The sequence below is a fragment of the Pristiophorus japonicus genome, chromosome 1 (genome assembly GCF_044704955.1).
Source record: "Pristiophorus japonicus isolate sPriJap1 chromosome 1, sPriJap1.hap1, whole genome shotgun sequence".
In the NCBI taxonomy this organism is placed as follows: Eukaryota; Metazoa; Chordata; class Chondrichthyes; family Pristiophoridae; genus Pristiophorus; species Pristiophorus japonicus.
This window is the reverse complement of record NC_091977.1, coordinates 149,166,264-149,189,552: the sequence shown is the minus strand read 5'-3', so window position 1 is coordinate 149,189,552 and position 23,289 is coordinate 149,166,264. Positions and strand designations below refer to the sequence as shown.

Sequence of the window (23,289 nt, the reverse complement as noted above, 5' to 3'; positions counted from 1 at the left end):
GGAATTCTCTACCACAGAAAGTTATTGAGGCCAATTCACTAAATATATTCAAGAAGGAGTTGGAGGTAGTCCTTACTACTAGGGGGATCAAGGGATATGGTGAGAAAGCAGGAATGGGGTACTAAAGTTGCATTTTCAGCCATAAACTCATTGAATGGCGTTGCAGGCTCGAAGGACCGAATGGCCTACTCCTGCATCTATTTTCTATGTTTCTATGTTTCATTGGATATATTCAAGAGGGAGTTAGATATGGCCCTTGTGTCTTAGGGGATCAAGGGGTATGGAGAGAAAGCAGGAAAGGGGTACTGAGGTGAAAGATCAGTCATGATCTTATTGAATGGTGGCGCAGGCTCGAAGGGCCGAATGGCCTAGTCCTGCACCTATTTTCTATTTTTCTAATAGTGCCGGCAGCTGCGCGCATGCGCAATGGAATATGCATGCGTGCGCAGTAGCTCCTCGCCCTCTCAGCGCGTCCTGCAGGCTGTGAGCCTGACCCGATGCTCTCCGCCCCTATCCCTGGCCAAAGAGACGAACCGATGCTCGCCGCCCCTATTCCTGGCCAAAGGGACGACCTGATACTCTTCAACAGCACTGCACTGGTAAACTATGCTGCACAACACAGAGCCATAGTTGAAGTAAGTTAGGGGTGCTAGCAGGAGTGACATGTCTGTCAGACAGGTCTCCACAGAGTTCATGGAATCCTGTTGCTTAGAAGCACCAGCAGCCATAGTGAATCGCTTAGCAGAGTGTGCACTGTTGCATACACTAGCCGTTAGAACTCTCATACAAGGAACTTTTTTTTTCTCGCTGGGTGAGAGGGGTAGCATTTTGTCTTTAAAGAAATGTCCAGTTAAACATATTTCTATAATGTTAAATTCTGAATTTTCGTAACAATAAGCTAGCAGCATAGAACGAAGCTAGTGGTGATCTGATACGTTAATATGCTATCCAGAAATGGAGGTTATAGCTAGTCCAAAGACATGCTGGCATCGATGCTGCTTAATTTCAGTGAGAAACTCTCAGGTCAATCCATCGTTTAACTAGATTTTTGGTGTCAATATGTTGAAATGGACAGAGCATTTTAGACTATAAAAGATAGTTTTAATTTAATGTTGATAGGATAGCCACTCTGTGTGAACTAATGTACGTTGTTTGGCCCAGCCTTGAGCCCTTATTTATTTATTTATTATTATTGATGGTTTTTATGCTTATTTAATGTTGTTGTGAAGGTGTTTAGTGCTTTGCAAGGTCCTCTTACTTTCTCCTCCCCCACCCCCCAATCTCTGGCTACCTGCGCTGATTTCTTAACTCTCCGCAAGGGTTTTCAGTGCAGCCACAAGTGGCCACATACACTGGCCTAAGTTAGTTTGGAGCAACTATTAGCTGTCCAAACTGGTTTAAATAGCCAAAACAGGTGTATGTGGCTGGTAACGCCCCCTTTTAGAAAAAAAAACAAAACTAAAAAAAATCCTAACTAACTCACTAACACTGGCCCAAATTAAATGGGCAGAATGGGGATTTTTAAGATACTCTAGAAAAATCAAGTTGCTTCAAAAAAAAAACTGAGCAACTCCTGGGGAAATTTGGGCCAATTATGTTATGGCAGTAGATTTGTTAAATGTACTGGACAATGCAGAGGGTAAGAAAGCTTCAATTGCATTGCTTCATGATCAACTATAATGCATCACTAATGTTTAAACGCTAATTTTAAATCATGAGTTCGATCATTTTTTAACAAGTATCTTGGTAAAAATAAAAATTACATAAAACAGGTTGCCGAAGGTGTAAAACAGGTTGCCAAAGGAGTTAAACAGGCTGCTGAAGGTGTAAAACAGATGGCCGACTCACTATTCCCCCGTTTTGCGTTGCCACCCAAGACTAATTTCACCCCCAATAATTTCAAGAAGGTCGCTCACCACCACCTTTACAGAACAACTAGGGATAGGCAATATAAACAGCCTTGCCAATATGACTGACATTTTAAAAACTCATTTTCTAATTTAAATATCTTTACCCAACAGTTCAGCTGTATAATGTTAGCATATGCAGTATTAATTTCTCCACATGGTGAGTTTCTAATCTCAACTGGACCATTGGAGAGAAATAATATGCACAGGCTGGCCATTTTTCATAAGTAACACACACCTTGTTAAAATTGGATAACACCTCATCCCATCTCCAGTGGAAGATCTCAGTACTTTGAGTGCAAGTCAGGGAAAAATGGCTGAGATTTTCCATTTTTGTGGAATTACAGTGCATCACCTTCATGGTGGGTGTTCGGTCTATCAACCGAACTGATTTTCTAGGATCAGGGAACTTCAAACACGTGAGACAACACTGATTTGAAAAATGAGGTGCAAAGTAGAGTGGCACTGTGCCCGATTTTCTGATGCTCAACAGAAGCATGCGAGGCCCTGCTGCTGGTGCGGTCCCTTGGAAAATAGGACTGGTAAAGTAAATTTTAACATAGTCTCCAGCCTTTTTCAATAAGATCTTTGACCTCAACTCCACTTGCCCGCCCGATATCCCTTGATTCCCATAGAGTCCAAAAATCTATCTGTCTCAACCTTAAATATACTCAACGACTCAGCACCCACAGCCCTCTGAGGTAGAAATTTCCAAAAATTCACAATCCTCTGAGTGAAGAAATTTCTCCTCACATTGGTCCTTAATGGCCAAAATGGATGACCTTCACAGGTACAGGAAGCACCATCCCAATTTAGTTTGACTCCATTTGCATAATTAATATTGAACAGCTGTCAAATGATAGCTTTTACACCATTTCTGCAGCTGTCAACTAATCAAACCAATGCAAAGTTGTTGAGAACCCGACACACTTAGCTGACGTGATCACTGAGGGACAGGAACCTCGTAAAATGGTTAGGACCTGGTAAAATGCTGCTTAAATAGCTTGAAGCAGCTTATTAACTATCTCAATTGCCTGACACGCCGCTTAATGCCGGGTCTGCAAACCGCAGGCAGAGCCAGCACTTGGGAAATTCAAATGGATGCCGGTTCAGAGTGGACTTGTGACCCGCTGTCAATAACAGCCATTTTGACATCGGGTCCGCTTCCAAATTCGCATTCGCAGTGCTGGGAAGATTCCAACCTTTGTGTGTATTAGTGTTTCCCAGTTTTACTCCTGAAAGGTCTGGCTCTAATTTTTAGACTATGCCTCCTAGTCCTAGACTCCGTAACCAGCGGAAACAGTTTCTCTCTATCTACACTTTCTGTGCCCCTTAATATCTTGAAAACTTTAATAAAATCGCCCCTTAACCTTCTAAGTTCTAGGGAATACAGCCCTAATTTGTGTAATCTCTCCTTGCAATTGAACCCTTGGAGTCCAGGTATCATTCTGGTAAACCTACCCTGTATCCCTCCAATGCCTATGGTGTGGTGCATCCTCGAATGAGCAGATCGACTTTTGCTCCTTATGGCAGCCACTCTGCATGACATGCACTTCATGAACGCAGCTCCCCTTGAAATGCAAGCAGCAGCCCTTTAAGTAGTGTTGGCTCACCAGATATCCTGCTAGGTGCTTGGGCCAATGCGTACAAGCATTGTGTATGTATTATTACAATGAGTTGACCATGCAAAATGATGCTGGATCAACCCTCCTAGCAAACTGTGGCAGGCATATTACAATTAGATACAAATCAAGGACATGTACTCTCTGACATATTTTCCATGATATACCTAGTTTGAATGCCGGCTGCAAGGAGTGCTTGTTAAGTGCATGACCTTGCAAGGGCTGAACACAAGGCCTGAAAAAGGTACCAGGGAACATAAGAACATAATAAATAGGAGCAGGAGTAGGCCATACGGCCCCTCGAGCCTGCTCCGCCATTTAATACGATCATGGCTGATCCGATCATGGACTCAGGTCCACTTCCCTACCTGCTCTCCATAACCCCTTATTCCCTTATCGTTTAAGAAACTGTCTATTTCTGTCTTAAATTTATTCAATGTCCCAGCTTCCACAGCTCTCTGAGGCAGCGAATTCTACAGATCCACAACCCTCTGAGAGAAGAAATTTCTCCTCATCTCAGTTTTAAATGGGCGGCCCCTTATTTATTCTAAGGTCATTGGATATATTCAAGAGGGAGTTAGATGTGGCCCTTACGGCTAAAGGGATCAAGGGGTATGGAGAGAAAGCGGGAAAGGGGTACTGAGGTGAATGATCAGCCATGATCATATTGAATGGTGGTGCAGGCTCGAAGGGCTGAATGGCCTACTCCTGCACCTATTTTCTATGTTTCTATTATGCCCTCTAGTTCTAGTCTCCCCTATCAGTGGAAACATCCTCTCTGCATCCACCCTCTCAAGCCCCCTCATAATCTTATACGTTTCGATACGATCACCTCTCATTCTTCTGAATTCCAATGAGTAGAGGCCCAACCTACTCAACCTTTCCTCAAGTCAACCCCCTCATTGCCGGAATCAATCTAGTGACCTTTCTCTGAACTGCCTCCAAAGCAAGTATATCCTTTCGTAAATATGGAAATCAAAACTGTTACATAAGGGATTTAAAATGTTGGAAAATGGCAGACTTTGCATCTGTTTTCACAAAAGAGAGGGGCGATGCATACATTGCAATATTAGATGAAATAAACATAGTGAGAGAGGAAGTAACGAGGGGTTTAGTAGCTTTGAAAGTGGATAAATCCCCAGGCTTGGATGAAATGTATCTCAGGCTGTTAAGAGAAGCAAAAGAGGAAATAGCAGAGGCTCTGACCATCATTTTCCAATCCTCTCTGGCTGGAGGTCTGGTGCCAGAGAACTGCTAACATTGTACCTTTGTTTAAAAAGGGAGAAAGGGATAGACTGAGTAATTACAGGCCAGTCAGCCTAACCTCGGTGGTGGGAAAATTATTGGAGAAAATTCTGAGAGATAGGAAAAATCTTAATTAAGAAAGACACGGATCAAGCACTGTCAGCATGGATTTGTTAAGGAAAGGTCGTGTCTGACTAACTTGGTTAAATTTTTTGAGATGGTAACAAAGAGGGTCGATGAGGGTAGGACATAACATAAGAACCAAGAACATAAGAAATAGGAGCAGGAGCAGGAGTAGGGCATTTGGCCCCTCAAACCTACTCTGCCATTCACTAAGATCATGGCTGATCTGATCTTGGCCTCGACTCCACTTCTCTGCCCGCTTCCATAATCCTTGTCTCCCTTATCGTTCAAAAATCTATCTATCTCCACCTTAAATATATTCAATGACCCAGCCTCCACAACTCTGAGGTAGAGAATTCCAAAGATTCATGACCCTCTGACAGAAGAGATTCCTCCTCATTTCCATTTTAAATGGGCGACCCCTTATTCTGAAATTATGCCCCCTAGTTCTAGATTCCCCTACGGAGAGAAACATCCTCACTGCCACAACCCTGTCAAGCCCCCTCAGCATTTTATACATTTCAATAAGATCACCTCTCATTCTTCTAAACTCCAATGAATATAGGTCCAACCTTTCTTCATAAGACAACCCTTCATTTGAGGAATCAACCTTGTGAACCTTCTCTGAACAGCCTCCAATGCAAATGTATATCTGTTCTTAAATAAGGAGACCAAAACTGTACACAGTACTCCAGGTGTCTCCAATGCCCTGTACAGTTGCAGCAGGACTTCCTTACTTTTATATTCCATCCCACTTGTAATAAAGGCCAACATTCCATTTGCTTTCCTAATTACTTGCTGTACCTGCATGCTAACTTTTTGAGTTTCATGTACAAGGACCCCCAGATCTGAACAACAGCATTTTGCAATCTCTTCCCATTTAAATAATTATTTGCTTTTTTATTTTTCCTACCAGTTTGGATAAGCTCACATTTTCCTACATTATACTCCATATGCCAAATTTTTGCCCACTCACTTAGCCTATCTATATCCCTTTGCAGATTCTTTGCGTCCTCCTTGCAACTTGCTTTCCCACCTATCTTTGTATCATCAGCAAATTTGGCTACATTACACTCTATCCCGTCATCCAAGTCATTAATATAGATTTTAAATAGTTGAGGCCCCAGCACTGACCCCTGTGGCACCCAACTAGTTACAGTTTGCCAACCGGAAAATGACCCATTTATCCCAACACTCTGTTTTCTATTAGCTAGCCAATCCTCTATCCAAGCTAATATATTACCCCCAACCCCGTGAGCTCTTATCGTGTGCAATAACCTTTTATGTGGCACCTTATCGAATGCCTTCTGGAAATCCAAATATGCGACATCTACTGGTTCCCCTTTATCCACCCTGCTTGTTACATCCTCAAAGAACTCGAGCAAATTTGTCAAACGTGATTTCCCTTTCATAAAACCACGCTGACTCTGCTTGACTGCATTATGATTTTCTAAATGTCCTACTATTTCCTTAATAATGGATCAGCATTTTTACAATGACAGATATTAGGCTAACTGGTCTATAGTTTCCTGCTTTCTGTCTCCCTCCTTTTTTAAATAGGTGTGTTACATTTGCGGTTTTCCAATCTGATTGGACCTCTCCAGAATCGAGGGAATTTTGGTAGATTATAACTAGTGCATCCACTATCTCTGCAGCCACTTCTTTCAAGACCCTAGGATGCAGGCAATCAGGTCCAGGGATAGTCCACCTGCAGTCCCATTCGTTTGTCTACTGTCAATAAGGGTAGACGTCGATGACTAGGTCCAACATTGCCTTCAGTGTGCCAGCGCAGCCTTTGGTCGCCTAAGGAAGTGTGTTTGAAGACCAGAACCTTAAAACTGGCATCAAGTTCATGGTCTACAGAGCAGTAGTGCTACCCACCCTCCTATATGCTTCAGAGACATGGACTATATACAGCAGGCATATCAAAGCACTGAAGAAGTATCATCAGTCACCTGAGAACTCATTTTTAATGTGGAAGCAAGTCATTCTCGACTCCGAGGGACTGCCTAAGAAGAAGTCCCATTAGTTTGCCTAGTGCTTTTTCTCGAGTGATAGTTTTAAGTTCCCCTCCCCCACAATAGCCCCTTGATTATCAATTTTTTTGGATGCTTTTAGTGTCTTCTACCTTGAATACCAACACACAATATTTGTTCGAAGTGTCTGCCATTTCCCTGTTTCCCATTATTAATTCCCCAGTCTCATCCTCTAAGCTTGTAGAAGCTTTTACTCTGTTATATTTCTTGCTAGTTTACTCTCATAAACTATCATCTCCATCATTTTTTTAGCCGTCCATTGCAGGTTTCTAAAAATTTCCCAGTCCTCTGGCCTTCCACTATTCTTCGCAACATTGTATGCCTTTGTTTTCAATTTGATACCATCCTTTACTTCCTTAGTTAGCCATGGATGGTTCATCCTTCTCTTAGAGTCTTTCTTTTTCACTGGAATATATATTTGCTGAGAGTTATGAAATATCTCCTTAAATGTTTGCCACTGGTTATCTACCGTCTTACCCATTAATTTATTTTCCCAGTTCACTTTAGCCAACTCTGCCTTCATATCTTTGTGATTACCTTTATTTAAGTTCAGGACACGAGTATGAGACTTAGCTTTCTCACCCTCAAACTGAATTTGAAATTCTACCAAGCTATGATCACTCTTCCCAAGAGGATCTTTTACTATGAGTTCATGAATTAATCCCGTCTCATTACACATTACCAGATCTAAAATAGCCTGCTTCCTGGTTGGTTCCACAATGTATTGTTCCAAGGAGCCATCCCAAATACACTTTTTGAATTCTTCTTCAAGGCTAGCTTTGCCAATTTGATTTATCCAATCAATATGAAGATTAAAATCACCCATGATTGTTGCCGTACCTTTCTTACAAACCTCCATTATTTCTTGATTTGTACTCTGTCCTACAGTGTGGCTACTGTTAGGGGGCCAGTAGACTACTCCCACCAATGATTTCTTTGCCTTATTATTTCTTATCTCCACCCAAACTGATTCTACATCTCGATTGTCTGAGCCAATATCATTTCTCAGTATTGCAGTGATCTACTGTTTTATTAACCAAGATACCCCACCTCCTTTTCCTTTCTGCGTATCCCTCGGAAATGACAAATACCCCTGAATATTCAATTCCTAGCCTTGGTCACCTTGCAAACACATCTCTGTAATGGCAATCAGATCACACCCATTTATTTCTATTTGTGCCGTCAACTCATCTATCTTGCTACACATGCTGCGTGCATTCAGATAAAGAGCTTTTAGTTTTGTCTCTACCATTTTTCCCTACTCTGACCCCACTTTCTAATGCACTCTTGTGTATAAGCCCTGCCACACTCTGGTTATCATTGCCCTGATCGCTACCCTGCACTATTGCCTTCTCCTTTCTCTTTGACTTTTTAAATTTCCTTTCACAGGATCTCTTCCCCTCACTAATTAGTTTAAAGACCTATCTACAGCCCTAGTTATTCGATTCGCCAGGACACTGGTCCCAGCCTGGTTCAAATGAATCCTCTCCCAACGGAACAGCTCCCTCTTATCCCAGTACTGGTGCCAGTGCCCCATGAATTGAAACCCATTTCTCCCACACCGGTAGTACGCTTGATGTAGTGTATATGGATCTTAGCAAGGCCTTTGATAAGGTCCCACATGGCAGACTGAGCACGAAAGTAAAAGCCCATGGGATCCAAGGCAAAGTGGCAAGTTGGATCCAAAAGTGGCAAGTTGGATCCAAAATTAGCTGAGGCAGGAAGCAAAGGGTAATGGTTGATGGCTGTTTTTGTGACTGGAAGGCTGTTTCCAGTGGGGTTCCGCAGGGCTCAGTACTAGGTCCCTTGCTTTTTGTGGTATCTATCATTGATTTAGACTTGAATGTAGGGGGTATGATTGAGTAGATTGCAGATTATACAAAAATAGGCTGTATGGTTGATAATGAAGAATGTTGTGGAATGCAGGAAGCTATCAATGTCCTGGTCAGGTGGGCAGAACAATGGCAAATAGAATTCAATCCTGACAATGTGAGGTAATGCACTTGGGGAGGGCTAACAAGGCAAGGGAATACACATTAAATGGTAGGACATTGAAAAGTGTAGAGGAACAAAGGGTCCTTGGAGTGTATATCCACAGATCCCTGAAGGTAGCAGGCCAGGTAGATAAGGTGGTTAAGAAGGCATACCGTTTACTTGCCTTTATTAGCCGAGGCATAGAATACAAGATCAAGGAGGTTATGTTTGAACAGTAAAACACTAGTTAGGCCACAGCTAGAGTACTGCATGCAGTTCTGGTCACCACATTACAGGAAAGATGTGATTGCACTAGAGAGGGTGCAGAGGAGATTTACGAAGATGTTGTCTGGACTGGAGAATTTTAACTATGAGGACAGATTGGATAGGCTGGGTTTGTTTTCTTTGGAACAGAGGAGGCTAAGGGGGATCTTATTGAGGTGTATAAAATTATGAGGGGCCTTGATCGAGTGGATAGGAAGGATCTATTTCCCATAGCAGAGGGGTCAACAACCAGGGGGCATAGATTTAAAGTAATTGGTCGGAGATTTAGAGGAGATATGAGGGGAAATTTCTTCATGGGGTCTGGAACTCACTGCCTGTAAGAGTGATCGAGGCAGAAACCTTCAACACATTTTAAAAGGTACTTGGATGTGCACTTGAAGTGCCGTTACTTGCAAGGCTACGGACCAAGGGCTGGAAAGTGAGATTAAGCTGGAGAGCTTTGTTGGCGGGACCAGACACAATGGGCCAAAATAGCCTCCTTGCATACTGTAAATTTCTATGATACTATAAAGTTAACATTGTCTGTATAATACTTGGCTAAGTTGGCATTTTTAATTCACTAACAGTACGTTGATACGACTTGTGTTATGTATTGGACAATGGTGAATTAACCATACTGCCCAAAGTAAAATTTTCCCTTTGGCAGTAAAATTACTGATGGCCCTAATAAAGGCACTTGTGTGTCTACAGGGCACCTGGCTTGGGTAAAGGTACACACTAAGTTCTCAGTAAGATGAGTAAAGAAATGGATTAATTCCTTGAACTACATTGGGTCAGAATCCTGGAATTTCTACCTTGCATTTGTGGGAGCACCATTAGCACAAGGCCTGCAGCAGTTCAAGAGGAATGGCCACCATTAACTTCTCAAGGCAACTATGGGTGGGCAATTAATTTGGTTTATATCCTGAGAACAAATATAAAAAAAAGAAAGCTATTTAAGTTGGATGGTAAAATGAGAACCTAGGGCATGAGTATAATGTGCTGCAATAGTAGTTAAATCTATTGATTAAGTCAATTTAAAAAGCTGCATTAATACAAGGTTAGGAATAGGATTAATAGGTAAACGGTCTGTTTCTTGAACTTGTAATATTTGGAGCTTTCATAATGTTCTCAGTGATGAAGAAATCTACAGAAATGGTCCAGTTCAGGAAGTAGATCATCAGGTGGAAATGGTCCAGTTCAAAGTTCTGCCCATTTTTCCATTGGGATGTAAATATTAAGAAGACCTGTGGGGTCAGTGGAAATGTATTAGCATGGATAGAGAATTGGCTGGCTAACAGAAAGCAGAGAGTCGGGATAAATGGGTCCTTTTCGGGTTGGAAATCGGTGGTTAGTGGTGTGCCACAGGGATCGGTGCTGGGACCACAACTGTTTACAATATACATAGATGACCTGGAAGAGGGGACAGAGTGTAGTGTAACAAAATTTGCAGATGACACAAAGATTAGTGGGAAAGCGGGTTGTGTAGAGGACACAGAGAGGCTGCAAAGAGATTTAGATAGGTTAAGCGAATGGGCTAAGGTTTGGCAGATGGAATACAATGTCGGAAAGTGTGAGGTCATCCACCTTGAGGAAAAAAAACAGTAAAAGGGAATATTATTTGAATGGGGAGAAATTACAACATGCTGCGGTGCAGAGGGACCTGGGGGTCCTTGTGCATGAATCCCAAAAAGTTAGTTCGCAGGTGCAGCAGGTAATCAGGAAGACGAATGGAATGTTGGCCTTCATTGCGAGAGGGATGGAGTACAAAAGCAGGGAGGTCCTTCTGCAACTGTACAGGGTATTGGTGAGGCTGCACCTGGAGTACTGCATGCAGTTTTGGTCACCTTACTTAAGGAAGGATATACTAGCTTTGGAGGGGGTACAGAGACGATTCACTAGGCTGATTCCGGAGATGAGGGGGTTACCTTATGATGATAGATTGAGTAGACTTGGTCTTTACTCGTTGGAGTTCAGAAGGATGAGGGGTGATCTTATAGAAACATTTAAAATAATGAAAGGGATAGACAAGATAGAGGCAGAGAGGTTGTTCCCACTAGTCGGGGAGACTAGAACTAGGGGGCACAGCCTCAAAATACGGGGGAGCCAATTTAAAACCGAGTTGAGAAAGAATTTCTTCTCCCAGAGGGTTGTGAATCTGTGGAATTCTCTGCCCAAGGAAGCAGTTGAGGCTAGCTCATTGAATGTATTCAAGTCGCAGATAGATAGATTTTTAACCAATAAGGGAATTAAGGTTTATGGGGAGCGGGCGGGTAAGTGGAGCTGAATCCACGGCCAGATCAGCCATGATCTTGTTGAATGGCGGAGCAGGCTCGAGGGGCTAGATGGCCTACTCCTGTTCCTAATTCTTATGTTCTTATGAATGTCATGCAAGTGTTCAAATGCTAGAAGTGTGATTTTTTTTTCATCTTTGTAAATTACTTGGGGAATAGATATTTTATACAATTAATATTGTGCTCTAAGAAACAACAATTTTAACGTTTTAACTTTTATCCAGTTTTAACTGATTAAAACATTTGAGGTGTTCTAGACAAGAACTACCATTATAGACAATATTCAGTACTATTAGTAATAAGTTGTTGAGTAATAGTAATGGTCAACCACTTGCAATGTCTGTCTAAGTGGTATTGACCCTTAGGCGAAATACATGCCACCAAAAAAAGGGAAAATGTAATTTGTTAAACCAATGTTTCAAGCACTATAAAGACATTTCAATGAAGGATGTGTAGTGGAACAGTCTCTGTGCCGGTACAGCTGGTCCTAATGTACAGACCCTGGACAATAAAAAAACTCTTTGGAGAATGATGCGATTTGTGTCTTTAAAAAAAAAAAAAATCAAGTTCTTGAGTAATTCTGTTTTGTTTTCCTTCACCAGCTACACTTAGCAGCCCTGGCATCACTTAAAACGGACATAGTGGATCTCAATAAAAGACTCCAACATACAGAACGGGAGAGGGACTTGTTGGAAAAGAAGTTGGCAAAATCCCAAGTAAGCCAAGGACAACATTATGGGTTATATGCTGCAACATTGATAATTACTATTTAGAACACCTGGAGTTTGCTAAAACTGATTATGGGATCAACCACATCAAATGTGAAGATATTCATCTGTTTGTTGTAATGATTAATGAGAAATTTGATAAAAGAAATGGCTTTTGTAAGTAAAGGTTGCAATATTTCTGTAGAAAGTATGTATTCACTTTTTCATAAAATGACTTGCAGTCACCATCAATTTCAGAAATTCTTTCTAGCGAATGACGGCTGCTTATATAGCATCTCATTAAATTACTTTCTGTAAACATTTTTTAATATACAAGAAATTGGGCTCTAGCACTCGTTTTATACGCACTACGCAGCCTCTGAACGATGAAACATGACATTCGAGATGCGCGTGCATACTTCCAATGGGAAGTGCACTGAATGCCATCTTGGTAAAGGGGTTTGCATGTACTTAACGATCGGCAGCAGCATGCAGAACAGGCAGATTATGATGTCAATCAGTGTGCAACACTGGTTTGATGCCAGCATTGCCATTTCCAACGCCACACTCCAGTCTATGCCCTGTCTTAACTTCGCACAGTTGAACACGATGATAAATGATATGAAGGACCCCAACCAGCGCTATTCAAGGGGATCATGAACTACTTACAGGTTACACAGAATTACATAGAATATACAGCACAAACAAGCCATTTGGGCCAACTAGTCCATGTGGGGTTTATGCTCCATTTGAGCCTCCTCCCATCCTTCCTCATCTAACTCTTATCAGCATAACCTTCTATTCCATTCTCCCTCATATGCTTAGCTAACTTCTGCTTAAATGCATCTATACTATTTGCCTCAACTACTCCGTGTGGTAATGAGTTCTACATTCTCGCCACACTCTGGGTAAAGAAGTTTCTTCTGAATTCGCTATTTGATTTCTTGGTGACTATCTTATATTGATGGCCTCTAGTTTTTGCTCTTCCCCACAAATGGAAATACTCACTCTGTGTCTATCAAAACATTTCATAATTTTAAAGACCTCTATTAGGTCACCTCTTGGCATTCTCTTTTCAAGAGAAAAGCGACCCAGCCTGTGTTTCCTGATAGGTGTAACCTCGCTGATAGGTTGATACAAAAGAAAAATACTGCAGATGCTGGAATCTGGAATAAAAACAGAAAATGCTAGAAATCTCAGCAGGTCAGGCAGCATCTATGGAGAGGTAGCAGAGTTAACGTTTTGGCTCGCTGACCCTTCGTCGGAACTGGTTAGGTTCATTAATGGATTAGTTCTTCTGGTTGTTGGTGCAAGTGTACGTGTTTTTGAAGCTTTTCTACACGTGTCCAAAATGTCAATATTCTATAGGTAGTGGTCTGGCAGGTGCTGAAGTACTTTTTTGTTCAATTAAAAGCTTGTGCTGACACAAGTTGCTTCTACACATGGGTAGGCTGGTGGGCCTTCCTCTTTAAATTGAGCATGATTGGGAGAATGAAGACAGGCCAAGTTGCTGAGAGAGGGAGAAGGGCTCTTAGCCAGAGACCATATCTGCGAGGTCTTTAGGGAACAATTTTCTTACCTCAACTTCAACGAGGACCAGTGTTTGAGACGTCTTTGCTTCACCCACAACTGCAACCTCAAAGCAGGGCAAGGAATGCATTGCCTGTGGCGATCAAGGTGTCCCTTGCTCATAATTTTTATGCATCTGGCATCTCCCAGGCTGCTGCTGCAGATGTCTTCTCTTAGGCGGTCCCTCGAATTGAAGATGATTTACTTCCTGGAGATGGCAGAGTCAGCATAGATTTATGAAAGGGAAGTCAGTTTGACAAATTTGCTGGAATTCTTTGAGGATGTAACGACCAGGGTGGATAAAGGGGAACCAGTGGATATGGTGTATTTGGACTTTCAGAAGGCATTTTGACAAGGTGCCACATAGAAGGTTACTGCACAAGATAAAAGTTCACGGTGTTGAGGGTAATATATTAGCATGGATAGAGGATTGGCTAACTAACTGAAAACAGAGAGTCAGGATAAATGGTTCAATTCTCGGGTTGGCAATCAGTAACTAGTGGGGTGCCGCAGGGATCAGTGCTGGGACCCCAACTATTTGCAATCTATAATAACGACTTGGAAGAAAGGACCGAGTGAAACGTAGCCAAGTTTTCTGATGATACAAAGATGGGAGGAAAAGCAATGCGCGAGGAGGACACACAAAATCTGCAAAAGGACATAGACAGGCTAAGTGAGTGGGCAAAAATTTGGCAGATGGAGTATAATGTTGGAAAGTGTGAGGTTAAGCACTTTGGCAGAAAAAAATCAAAGAGCAAGTTATTATTTAAATGGAGAAAAATTGCAAAGTGCCACAGTACAGAGGGACCTGGGGGTACTTGTGCATGAAACAAAAGGATAGTATGCAGGTACAGCAAGTGATCAGGAAGACCAATGGAATCTTGGCCTTTATTGCAAAGGAGATGGAGTATAAAAGCAGGGAACTCTTGCTAGTTATACAGGGTATTGGTGAGGCCACACCTGGAATATTGCATACAGTTTTGGTTTCCATATTTACAAAAGGATATACTTGCTTTGAAGGCAGTTCAGAGAAAGTTCACGAGGTTGATTCCGGAGATGAGGGGGTTGACTTATGAGGAAAGGTTGAGTAAGTTAGGTCTCTACTCATTGGAATTCAGAAGAATAAGAGGTGATCTTATCGAAACGTATAAGCTTATGAGGGGGCTTGACAAGGTGGATGCAGAGAGGATGTTTCCACTGATAGGGGAGACTAGTACTAGGGGGCATAATCTTAGAATAAGGGGCTACCCATTTAAAACTAAGATGAGGAGGAATTTCTTCTGAGGGTTGTAAATCTGTGGAATTCGCTGCCTCTGAGAACTGTGGAAGCTGGGACATTGAATAAATTTAAGATCGAAATAGACAGTTTCTTAAATGATAAGGGGTTATGGAGAGCGGGCAGGGAAGTGAACCTGAGTCCATGATCGGATCAGCCATGATCATATTAAATGGCGGCGCAGGCTCGAGGGGCCGTATGGCCTACTCCTGCTCCTATTTCTTATGTTCTTATGTAAGCAACAGTTGCCAGATTTTAGTTGCAACCTCTTCACACACATGCACAGCAGGCCTACAATGAGAGCCTTGCTGCCACAAGGAACGTTTCCTTGAGCAATTTTTCTGTTGCCTGGACTGCTTTGGAGGAGCCCTGCAGTACTCAGCTGAGTGGGTATCCAGATTTTTGGTAGTTATAGTTACAGCGTCGAAAATCCAGAATTCGTACTGTTCTGGAATCCGGACACCGGGACGATCTGTGGCAGGGTAATCCGGAATCTGGAAAATGTTCTTGAATCCGGATCTGGCACTGCCCCCGCTCCGCCATTGGACTCTCTTGCCTCGGGCAACTGCCCATGCCCCATCGTCCAAAGGACTCTCCAGCCCCGCCACCCGTCGGACTCCCCGCTCCCTACCTCGGCCTGCCCGCAGTGAGGAGAGAGGACAAAGCAAGAGTGCATACTTACATCATCTGCAGCCTCCAAATCAGTGAAGGTTGCGGAACGTCAGAAGGAGGATTAGTTATGCAGATCATCATCAATTGTTTCAGCTGCGCCGGTGACAGCTGTGTCAGTGATGCACCTTCCCATGATGGACAGCACTGTCTCCTCCTTGGGGGTTAAAGCATGCAGATACAGTTCTCCAGTTCTTTGCTGCTTTCTGCTGTTATACGGCACGTCCTCCTGCATGAAAACAGGAAGTGTGTCCTGTAATATGTTTGGGTGATGTGTTTGTCAAGGTTGAAAAGCCGGCAGAATGTGCGAGCTGAGAGTTGTGGATGCAAGGCTTGCAACAGTGCTCAGTGTGTGAGGGTGAGTTAAAGCAGAGACATTGAAGGTTTGAGTCCTGATTAATAGAGATTGTTCGTGGATGGGTGATGGGGGTGTAGTGAATTGAGCAGTAGATAAGACTAGTGGTGCAGTTGGTAGTTATAGTTACAGCGTCGAAAATCCGGAATTCGTACTGTTCTGGAATCTGGATGCCGGGACAATCTGTGGCAGGGTAATCCCGAATCCGGAAAATGTTCTTGAATCCGGATCTGTTGGACTCCCTCGCCTCGGGCGACTACCCATGCCCCATCATCCAACGGACTCTCCAGCCCCGCCACCCGTCTTAACCATTTAAAGATGAACTCGCTCACCTTGACAACTCGTGTGAGATTATCCAACTTCTTCCTGCACTGCATCCATGCTCTTGGAGCAACACTCCTGGCATTGACCTCTGCTAATACTACTTTCCACTGGCTTAAGCATCTTCCTGATGGTTCTACTGCCCCCCTGTGGTTATAGGATGTGTCTCCTTCTTTCCAAGTCTTCCACCAAGACCTGAGTCTGAAGACTTTGGGGCATGCTCTCTCTCATGTTCATCATCCATTTCTCAAAGTATCGCAGCACAGATTCAGTTTTCAAAAGACTTCCACCACTTCTTGCAGCCACAATGCACCTCCTTTTTAAGAGGTGCAGGCTACTTTTAAGTAGCGCCAGCCACTCACAAAATTGGGCCCCCTGTTTATATGTGCAACCAGTACACAGCTCAAGTAGCTCTGGCTGCATGCAGCAATCGTATAAAGCAGTAGGCAGCACCAATTTAAGATGTTGCCTGCAACGCAATGAACAGCCACAGGTTAATTTCATACTGCGATCCCCACGGCTGATTTTGAGTTTTGGGCAATTTCTCCCTCCTAAACTTAGCTTATTTACAAATAAGTTCTGTTGAAGATGGTCTCTGCAGAATGAGTCTTGCTTATTAATTATTTTTAGTTGCTTCCAGCCTGTTGTCGTCTTTTCACTGGACAAGAATTATGCAACACAATCTGAGTTAGACAAGTTTCTCCCAATGATGAAAAAATGTGTTGAGCAGCCTGGGATTGATTACTCTTCACTTATCTTAAACTGTCTCAGCCACATCTCTCTCAATTTGTTATCTCCACTTTTCTCTCTACCTGTTCAAACAAAGATACTCAAAGTCCGTCTTTTCAATGAAGCTTTTGGTTACCTCTCTTAATTTTTGCACAATGATACTGTGGCTTGTTTTATTTCTTTTCTCCATTTTCCCACACCTATAAAGCATCTATATTAAAGGTACGAGATAAATACAAATTGTTTATTCTCCATCCTTATGAGAAAATGGCTTGGATCCATTTGGCATCTTTGCTGAGATAACTGCTTTAAAGCAAGTATAAAGAAAGCAAAATTTGCATTTCTAAAATGCCTTTTACATTTTCATGATGTCCCAAAGTACATCACAGGCAAACCAAGCAGCTAATGAGATAATGACCAATTTATCTGTCCTGATGATGGTTGAAGGCTAAATATGGGCTAGGACACTGGAGAAATCCCCTACTTTTTTTTCTAAAAGGGCCATGTGTGGCATTTGGAGTGGTGGGGGGAGGAGGGGAGATTTCATTTCCAAACTTTAAGAATGCGTTTTCAAAATATTGGCAAAAAGAGGAATGCCAATGTGGAATGTGGAAAAAAAAAAGTACTGGCCAAGTTTGGCCGTTCAGCGAACCTGTTTTCGGATGAAAAAAAAAGTAGGAGAAAAGCAGGTGTTGTAGCCTCAAACGTCAGTAAGTAGGAAGACCTGCAAAAAAGGTAAGTTTAAAGTTTTTATTTTTTAATTCTTTTGCAGCAATTACTTAGTTAAGGGTCTTGTAAATGTTTTGTGATTTTTTTTTTGTCTTTTGCAATTTCTTTTTGTGTTTTCTCCCCTCCCAGAGCCTGTATTTTTGTCATTGATAGGCCTCGAGCTAAAGTTGGTGAGATCACTGTTTTTAACGCGAATCGTCAAGCAACGCTATTTTTTAATGACGAGCATATTTTGTGGCCAAATTTACTCCCTTAAAAAATGGCGCAATTTTTAGCCCCTAATGCTTTTCTGAGTACTGTGTCTGAATTTTCTTCTGGTTGGATTATGGGTCTATTCTGAGGTAAGTAAAAGATAAACTAAATTCATAAAATGATGAAGACTGTACCAAAAATACCTTATTTTTTGTATCTTATTTGAAACCATACTTAGCATTAAAAATGTTAATTGAGAAGATTTAGATTTGGACAGTGCCCATATTACTGTAAAGTATCAGCATTGAAGTAACATGTTCTAATTGTTCCATTTTATTTTCTGTAATACCATATGGATTGCAAAACAGTAACCCTTTTAAATTTCGTATATACTTGTTACAGAATTTCTCGATCAAAAAATATTTCTTTCTAAAGTTGCATTTTGATTTCATGTCAAAGTATCAACTGAACTATGACTAAGCTTGTCTTTTAATCAGAAAATTATTCATAAAGGTGAATCAATATATTAGAAAAGGGCAACCTTGATTCAATTTTCCCGATCATGGTAATTGTCTTTTCAGTGTGAACAATCTCATCTATTGAGAGAGCATGAAGAGACCCAGGAAAGGGCAACTCTACGCTATGAAGAACGTATCACTGAACTTCACAGTATAATTGCAGAACTAAATAAGAAAATTGACAGACTGCAGGGAGGAACAATAAGGTGAGCTAAGTTTAAATAGCATGTAAAAATATGGAGTGTTTTTAATTTGTTCTCAATGTGGGTGATACTGACATGGCTGCATTTATTGCCCCATCCATAATGGTGCTGGTGGGTTACTGACATTCAGGGGCTAAAATGCTTTGTTTTAGAGTTGGAGTTAGGTTAGATTAGTAATCTTCTGGTACCTGAAATGTGAGATGTTATCCCATTTTTTTCAATCTATCTTGTTAGCCATCCCTTCCCTCTATAGGCTGTGCAGTGATGTTTCTGAAGTTTGTTTTCCTGTATAGACATACAGGAAGGGAATCTTGACTGGCTGGTAGATCTGTTGTCTTGGGTCTGAATATCACTGGCTCCAACTGCCATGAGTCTCCGAGATGCTATATCCGCGTGTGTGATTCCTCTTTGCAGCATGATCTCATGTCGCATTGCCCATGGGGAATCAATAATTCATGAAGTATTCAAGTCAAGCAGGGTAAGACCCGATCCGAGTACTGCCAGATTCTGAGCCCCCTTTCCATTACTGCCAGATGCCAAGGCCATTTATTCCCAGTGCTGATAGATCATTGTCTTTGATAATACTACTTGACATATCACCTCTGATCACCTCTGGCAAGTCCTGTATAAGGTATACACTGTTTGTAATGCTTTTTAAGTTAATAGTTTCGGCTTCCCAACCCTATTTATTAGAAACAAAGAAACATAGAAAATAGGTGCAGGAGTAGGCCATTCGGCCCTTCGAGCCAGCACTACCATTCAATAAGATCATGACTGATCTTTCACCTCAGTACCCCTTTCCTGCTTTCTCCCCATACCCATTGATCCCTTTAGCCATAAGGGCCATATCTAACTCCCTCTTGAATATATCCAACAAACTAGCATCAACAACTCTCTGTGGTAGGGAATTCCACAGGTTAACAACTCTGAATGAAGAGGTTTCTCCTCATCTCGGTCCTAAATGGCGTACCCCTTATCCTTAGACTGTGTCCCCTGGTTCTGGACTTCCCCAACATCGGGAACATTCTTCCTGCATCTAACCTATCCAGTCCCGTCTGAATGTTATATGATTCTATGAGATCCCCTCTCATCCTTCTAAACTCCAGTAAATAAAGGCCCAGTCGATCTAGTCACTCCTCATATGTTGGACCAGCCATCCCGGGAATCAGTCTGGTGAACCTTTGCTGCACTCCTTCAATAGCAAGAACATCCTTCCTCAGATTAGGAGACCAAAACTGAACACAATATTCCAGGTGAGACCTCACCAAGGCCCTGTACAACTGCAGTAAGACCTCCCTGCTCCTATACTCAAAACCCATAGCTATGAAGGCCAACGCCTTCACTGCCTGCTGTACCTGCATGCCAACTTTCAATGACTGATATACCATGACACCCAGGTCTTGTTGCACCTCCCCTTTTCCTAATCTGCCGCCATTCAGATAATCTACTTTCATGTTTTTGCCCCAAAGTGGATAACCTCACATTTATCCACATTATACTGCATCTGCCATGCATTTGCCCACTCACCTAACCTGTCCAAGTCACCCTGCAGCCTCTTAGCGTCCTCTTCGCAGCTCACAACGCCACACAGTTGTGTCATCTGCAAACTTGGAGATACTACACTCAATTCCTTCATCTAAATCATTAATGTATATTGTAAATTGCTGGGGTCCCAGCACTGAGCCCCACTAGTCACTGCCGGCCATTCTGAAAGGGACACATTTATCCCGACTCTCTGCTTCCTGTCTGCCAACCAGTTCTCTAGCCACGTCAGTACATTACCCCCAATATCATGTGCTTTAATTTTGCACACCAATCTCTTGCGTGGGACCTTGTCAAAAGCCTTTTGAAAGTCCAAATCCACCACATCCACTGGTTCTCCCTTGTCCATTCTACTAGTTATATCCTCAAAAAATTCTAGAAGATTTGTCAAGCATGATTTCCCTTTGATAAATCCATGTTGACTTGGACCGATCCTGTCACTGCTTTCCAAATGCGCTGCTATTTCATCTTTAATAATTGATTCCAACATTTTTCCCACTAAAGGAGGGAGAGAGAAAGCGGGTAATTATAGACCAATTAGCCTGACATGAGTAGTGGGAAAAATGTTGGAATCAATTATTAAAGATGAAATAGCAGCGCATTTGGAAAGCAGTGACAGGATCGGTCCAAGTCAACATGGATTTATCAAAGTGGTGTTACATTAGCTACCCTCCAGTCTATAGGAACTGATCCAGAGTCGATAGACTGTTGGAAAATGATCACCAATGCATCCACTATTTCCATGGCCACTTCCTGAAGTACTCTGGGATGCAGACTGTCAGGCCCCAGGGATTTATCAGCCTTCAATTCCATCAATTTCCCTAACACAATTTCCCGCCTAATAAGGATTTCCTTCAGTTCTTCCTCCTCACTAGACCCTCGGTACCCTAGTACTTCCGGAAGATTATTTGTGTCTTCCTTCGTGAAGACAGAACCAAAGTATTTGTTCAACTGGTCTGCCATTTCTTTGTTCCCCATTATAAACTCACTTGAATCTGACTGCAAGGAATCTATGTTTGTCTTGACTAATCTTTTTCTCTTCACATATCTGTAGAAGCTTTTGCAGTCAGTTTTTATGTCCCCAGCAAGCTTCCTCTCATACTCTATTTTCCCCCTCCTAATTAAACCCTTTGTCCTCCTCTGCTGAATTCTAAATTTCTCCCAGTCCTCAGGTTTGCTACTTTTTTTAGCCAATTTATATGCCTCTTCCTTGGATTTAACACTATCCTTAATTTCCCTTGTTAGCCACTGTTGAGCCACCTTCCCCTTTTTATTTTTACTCCAGACAGGGATGTACAATTGTTGAAATTCATCCATGTGATCTTTAAATGTTTGCCATTGCCTATCCACCGTCAACCCTTTAAGTATCATTTGCCAGTCTATTCCAGCCGATTCACATCTCTTACCATCAAAGTTACCTTTCCTTAAGTTCAGGACCCGAGTCTCTGAATTAACTGTGTCACTCTCCATCTTAATAAGGAATTCTACCATATTATGGTCACTCTTCCCCAAGGGGCCTCGCACAATAAGATTGCTAATTAGTCCTTTCTCATTACACATCACCCAGTCTAGGATGGCCAGCCCTCTCGTTGGTTCCTCAACATATTGGTCCAGAAAACCATCCATAATACACTCCAGGAAATCCTCTGCCACCGTATTGCTACCAGTTTGATTAGCCCAATCTATATGTAGATTAAAGTCGCCCATAATAACTGCCGTACCTTGATTGCACGCATCCCTAATTTCTTGTTTGATGCTGTCCCCAACTTCACTACTACTATTTGGTGGTCTGTACACAACTCCCACTAGAGTTTTCTGCCCTTTTGTATTCCGGAGCTCCACCCATACAGATTCCACATCATCCAAGCTAATGTCCTTCCTTACTATTGCGTTAATTTCCTCTTTAACCAGCAACGCTACCCCACCTCCTTTTCGTTTCTGTCTATCCTTGCTGAATGTTGAATAACCCTGGATGTTGAGTTCCCAGCCTTGGTCACCCTGGAGCCATGTCTCCGTGATGCCAGTGATATCATATTCATTAATTGCTGCCTGTGCAATTAATTTGTCCACCTTATTAGGAATATTCCTCGCATTCAGGCACACAGCCTTCAGGCTTGTCTTTTTAACACACTTTGCCCTTTTAGAATTTTGCTGCATTGTCTGCAATATTCTGACTCTGGCCACTGCTTACTTTTTGGGAGGTGGGATGTTGAGAGCAGCCGGGAGAGAAAAGGAAAGAATTTTGCTAACACTGTCTGGTAGTTTAATAGTGAGATGGATTTAAAGTATTTGTGCAGACCATTATCCAGCTTTCTTAATATAGGGAGAACTGTGTACCCTTGAGGACCAGTACTTTAAGGAATGTTGATATTACAATTTACATTTACACACAGATGGAAGAATCTGAATTTAGACCATCTAAATCCAAACCATAGACTTGCAGCAGTGTTGATCTCTCGTCCTCAACTGGGCCTTGACACTGGAAAGTATTTGACTGAGTTAGCAATTAGAGGTAGACAGCTATATGTATATATATCTATATATATCTCTATATATCTATATCTATACTCTTTATCAACGACTTGGATGAAAGAATAGAGTTGTTTATCCATGTTTACAGGTGACATAAGTTAGGAGGCACACTAAGTTGTGCAGATGGGAGCAGAAAGTTATAAAGGGACATAGACAGATTAAGTGCATGGGCAACACAGTGACAGATGCAGTTCAATGTGGGAATGTGTCAGGCCATTCACTTTGGATCCACGAAGGACAAATAGGAATAGTTTCTGAATGGCGAGAGACGAGGAACTGTGGAGGAGGCAAGTGATTTGGGTGTCTGTTTGCACAGACCATTAAAAGTTAATGCACAGGTCCAAAAAGTAATCAAAAAGGCTAATGGAATGTTGGTCTTTATCTTGGGTTGTAGTACAAGGGGGAGGAAGTGATGCTTCAGTTGTACGGAGCCTTGTTCAGACCCCATCTGGAGTACTGTGTTTAGTTTTAGCCACCTTAAG

At 42.1% G+C, this 23,289-nt stretch overlaps 1 protein-coding gene across 4 annotated transcripts in view; it reads left to right on the top strand.

Moving 5' to 3' along the window:
• The window catches only part of mcc (MCC regulator of WNT signaling pathway), a 448,431-nt gene that overhangs the window by 252,565 nt on the left and 172,577 nt on the right, over positions 1 to 23,289 (top strand). For all 4 annotated transcript variants that reach the window (XM_070883758.1, XM_070883750.1, XM_070883778.1 and 1 more), the window contains 2 exons: positions 12,068 to 12,181; positions 18,594 to 18,736. In XM_070883758.1, coding sequence (XP_070739859.1) covers positions 12,068 to 12,181; positions 18,594 to 18,736 — 257 coding nt within the window. The remainder of the gene's footprint in view (positions 1 to 12,067; positions 12,182 to 18,593; positions 18,737 to 23,289) is intronic.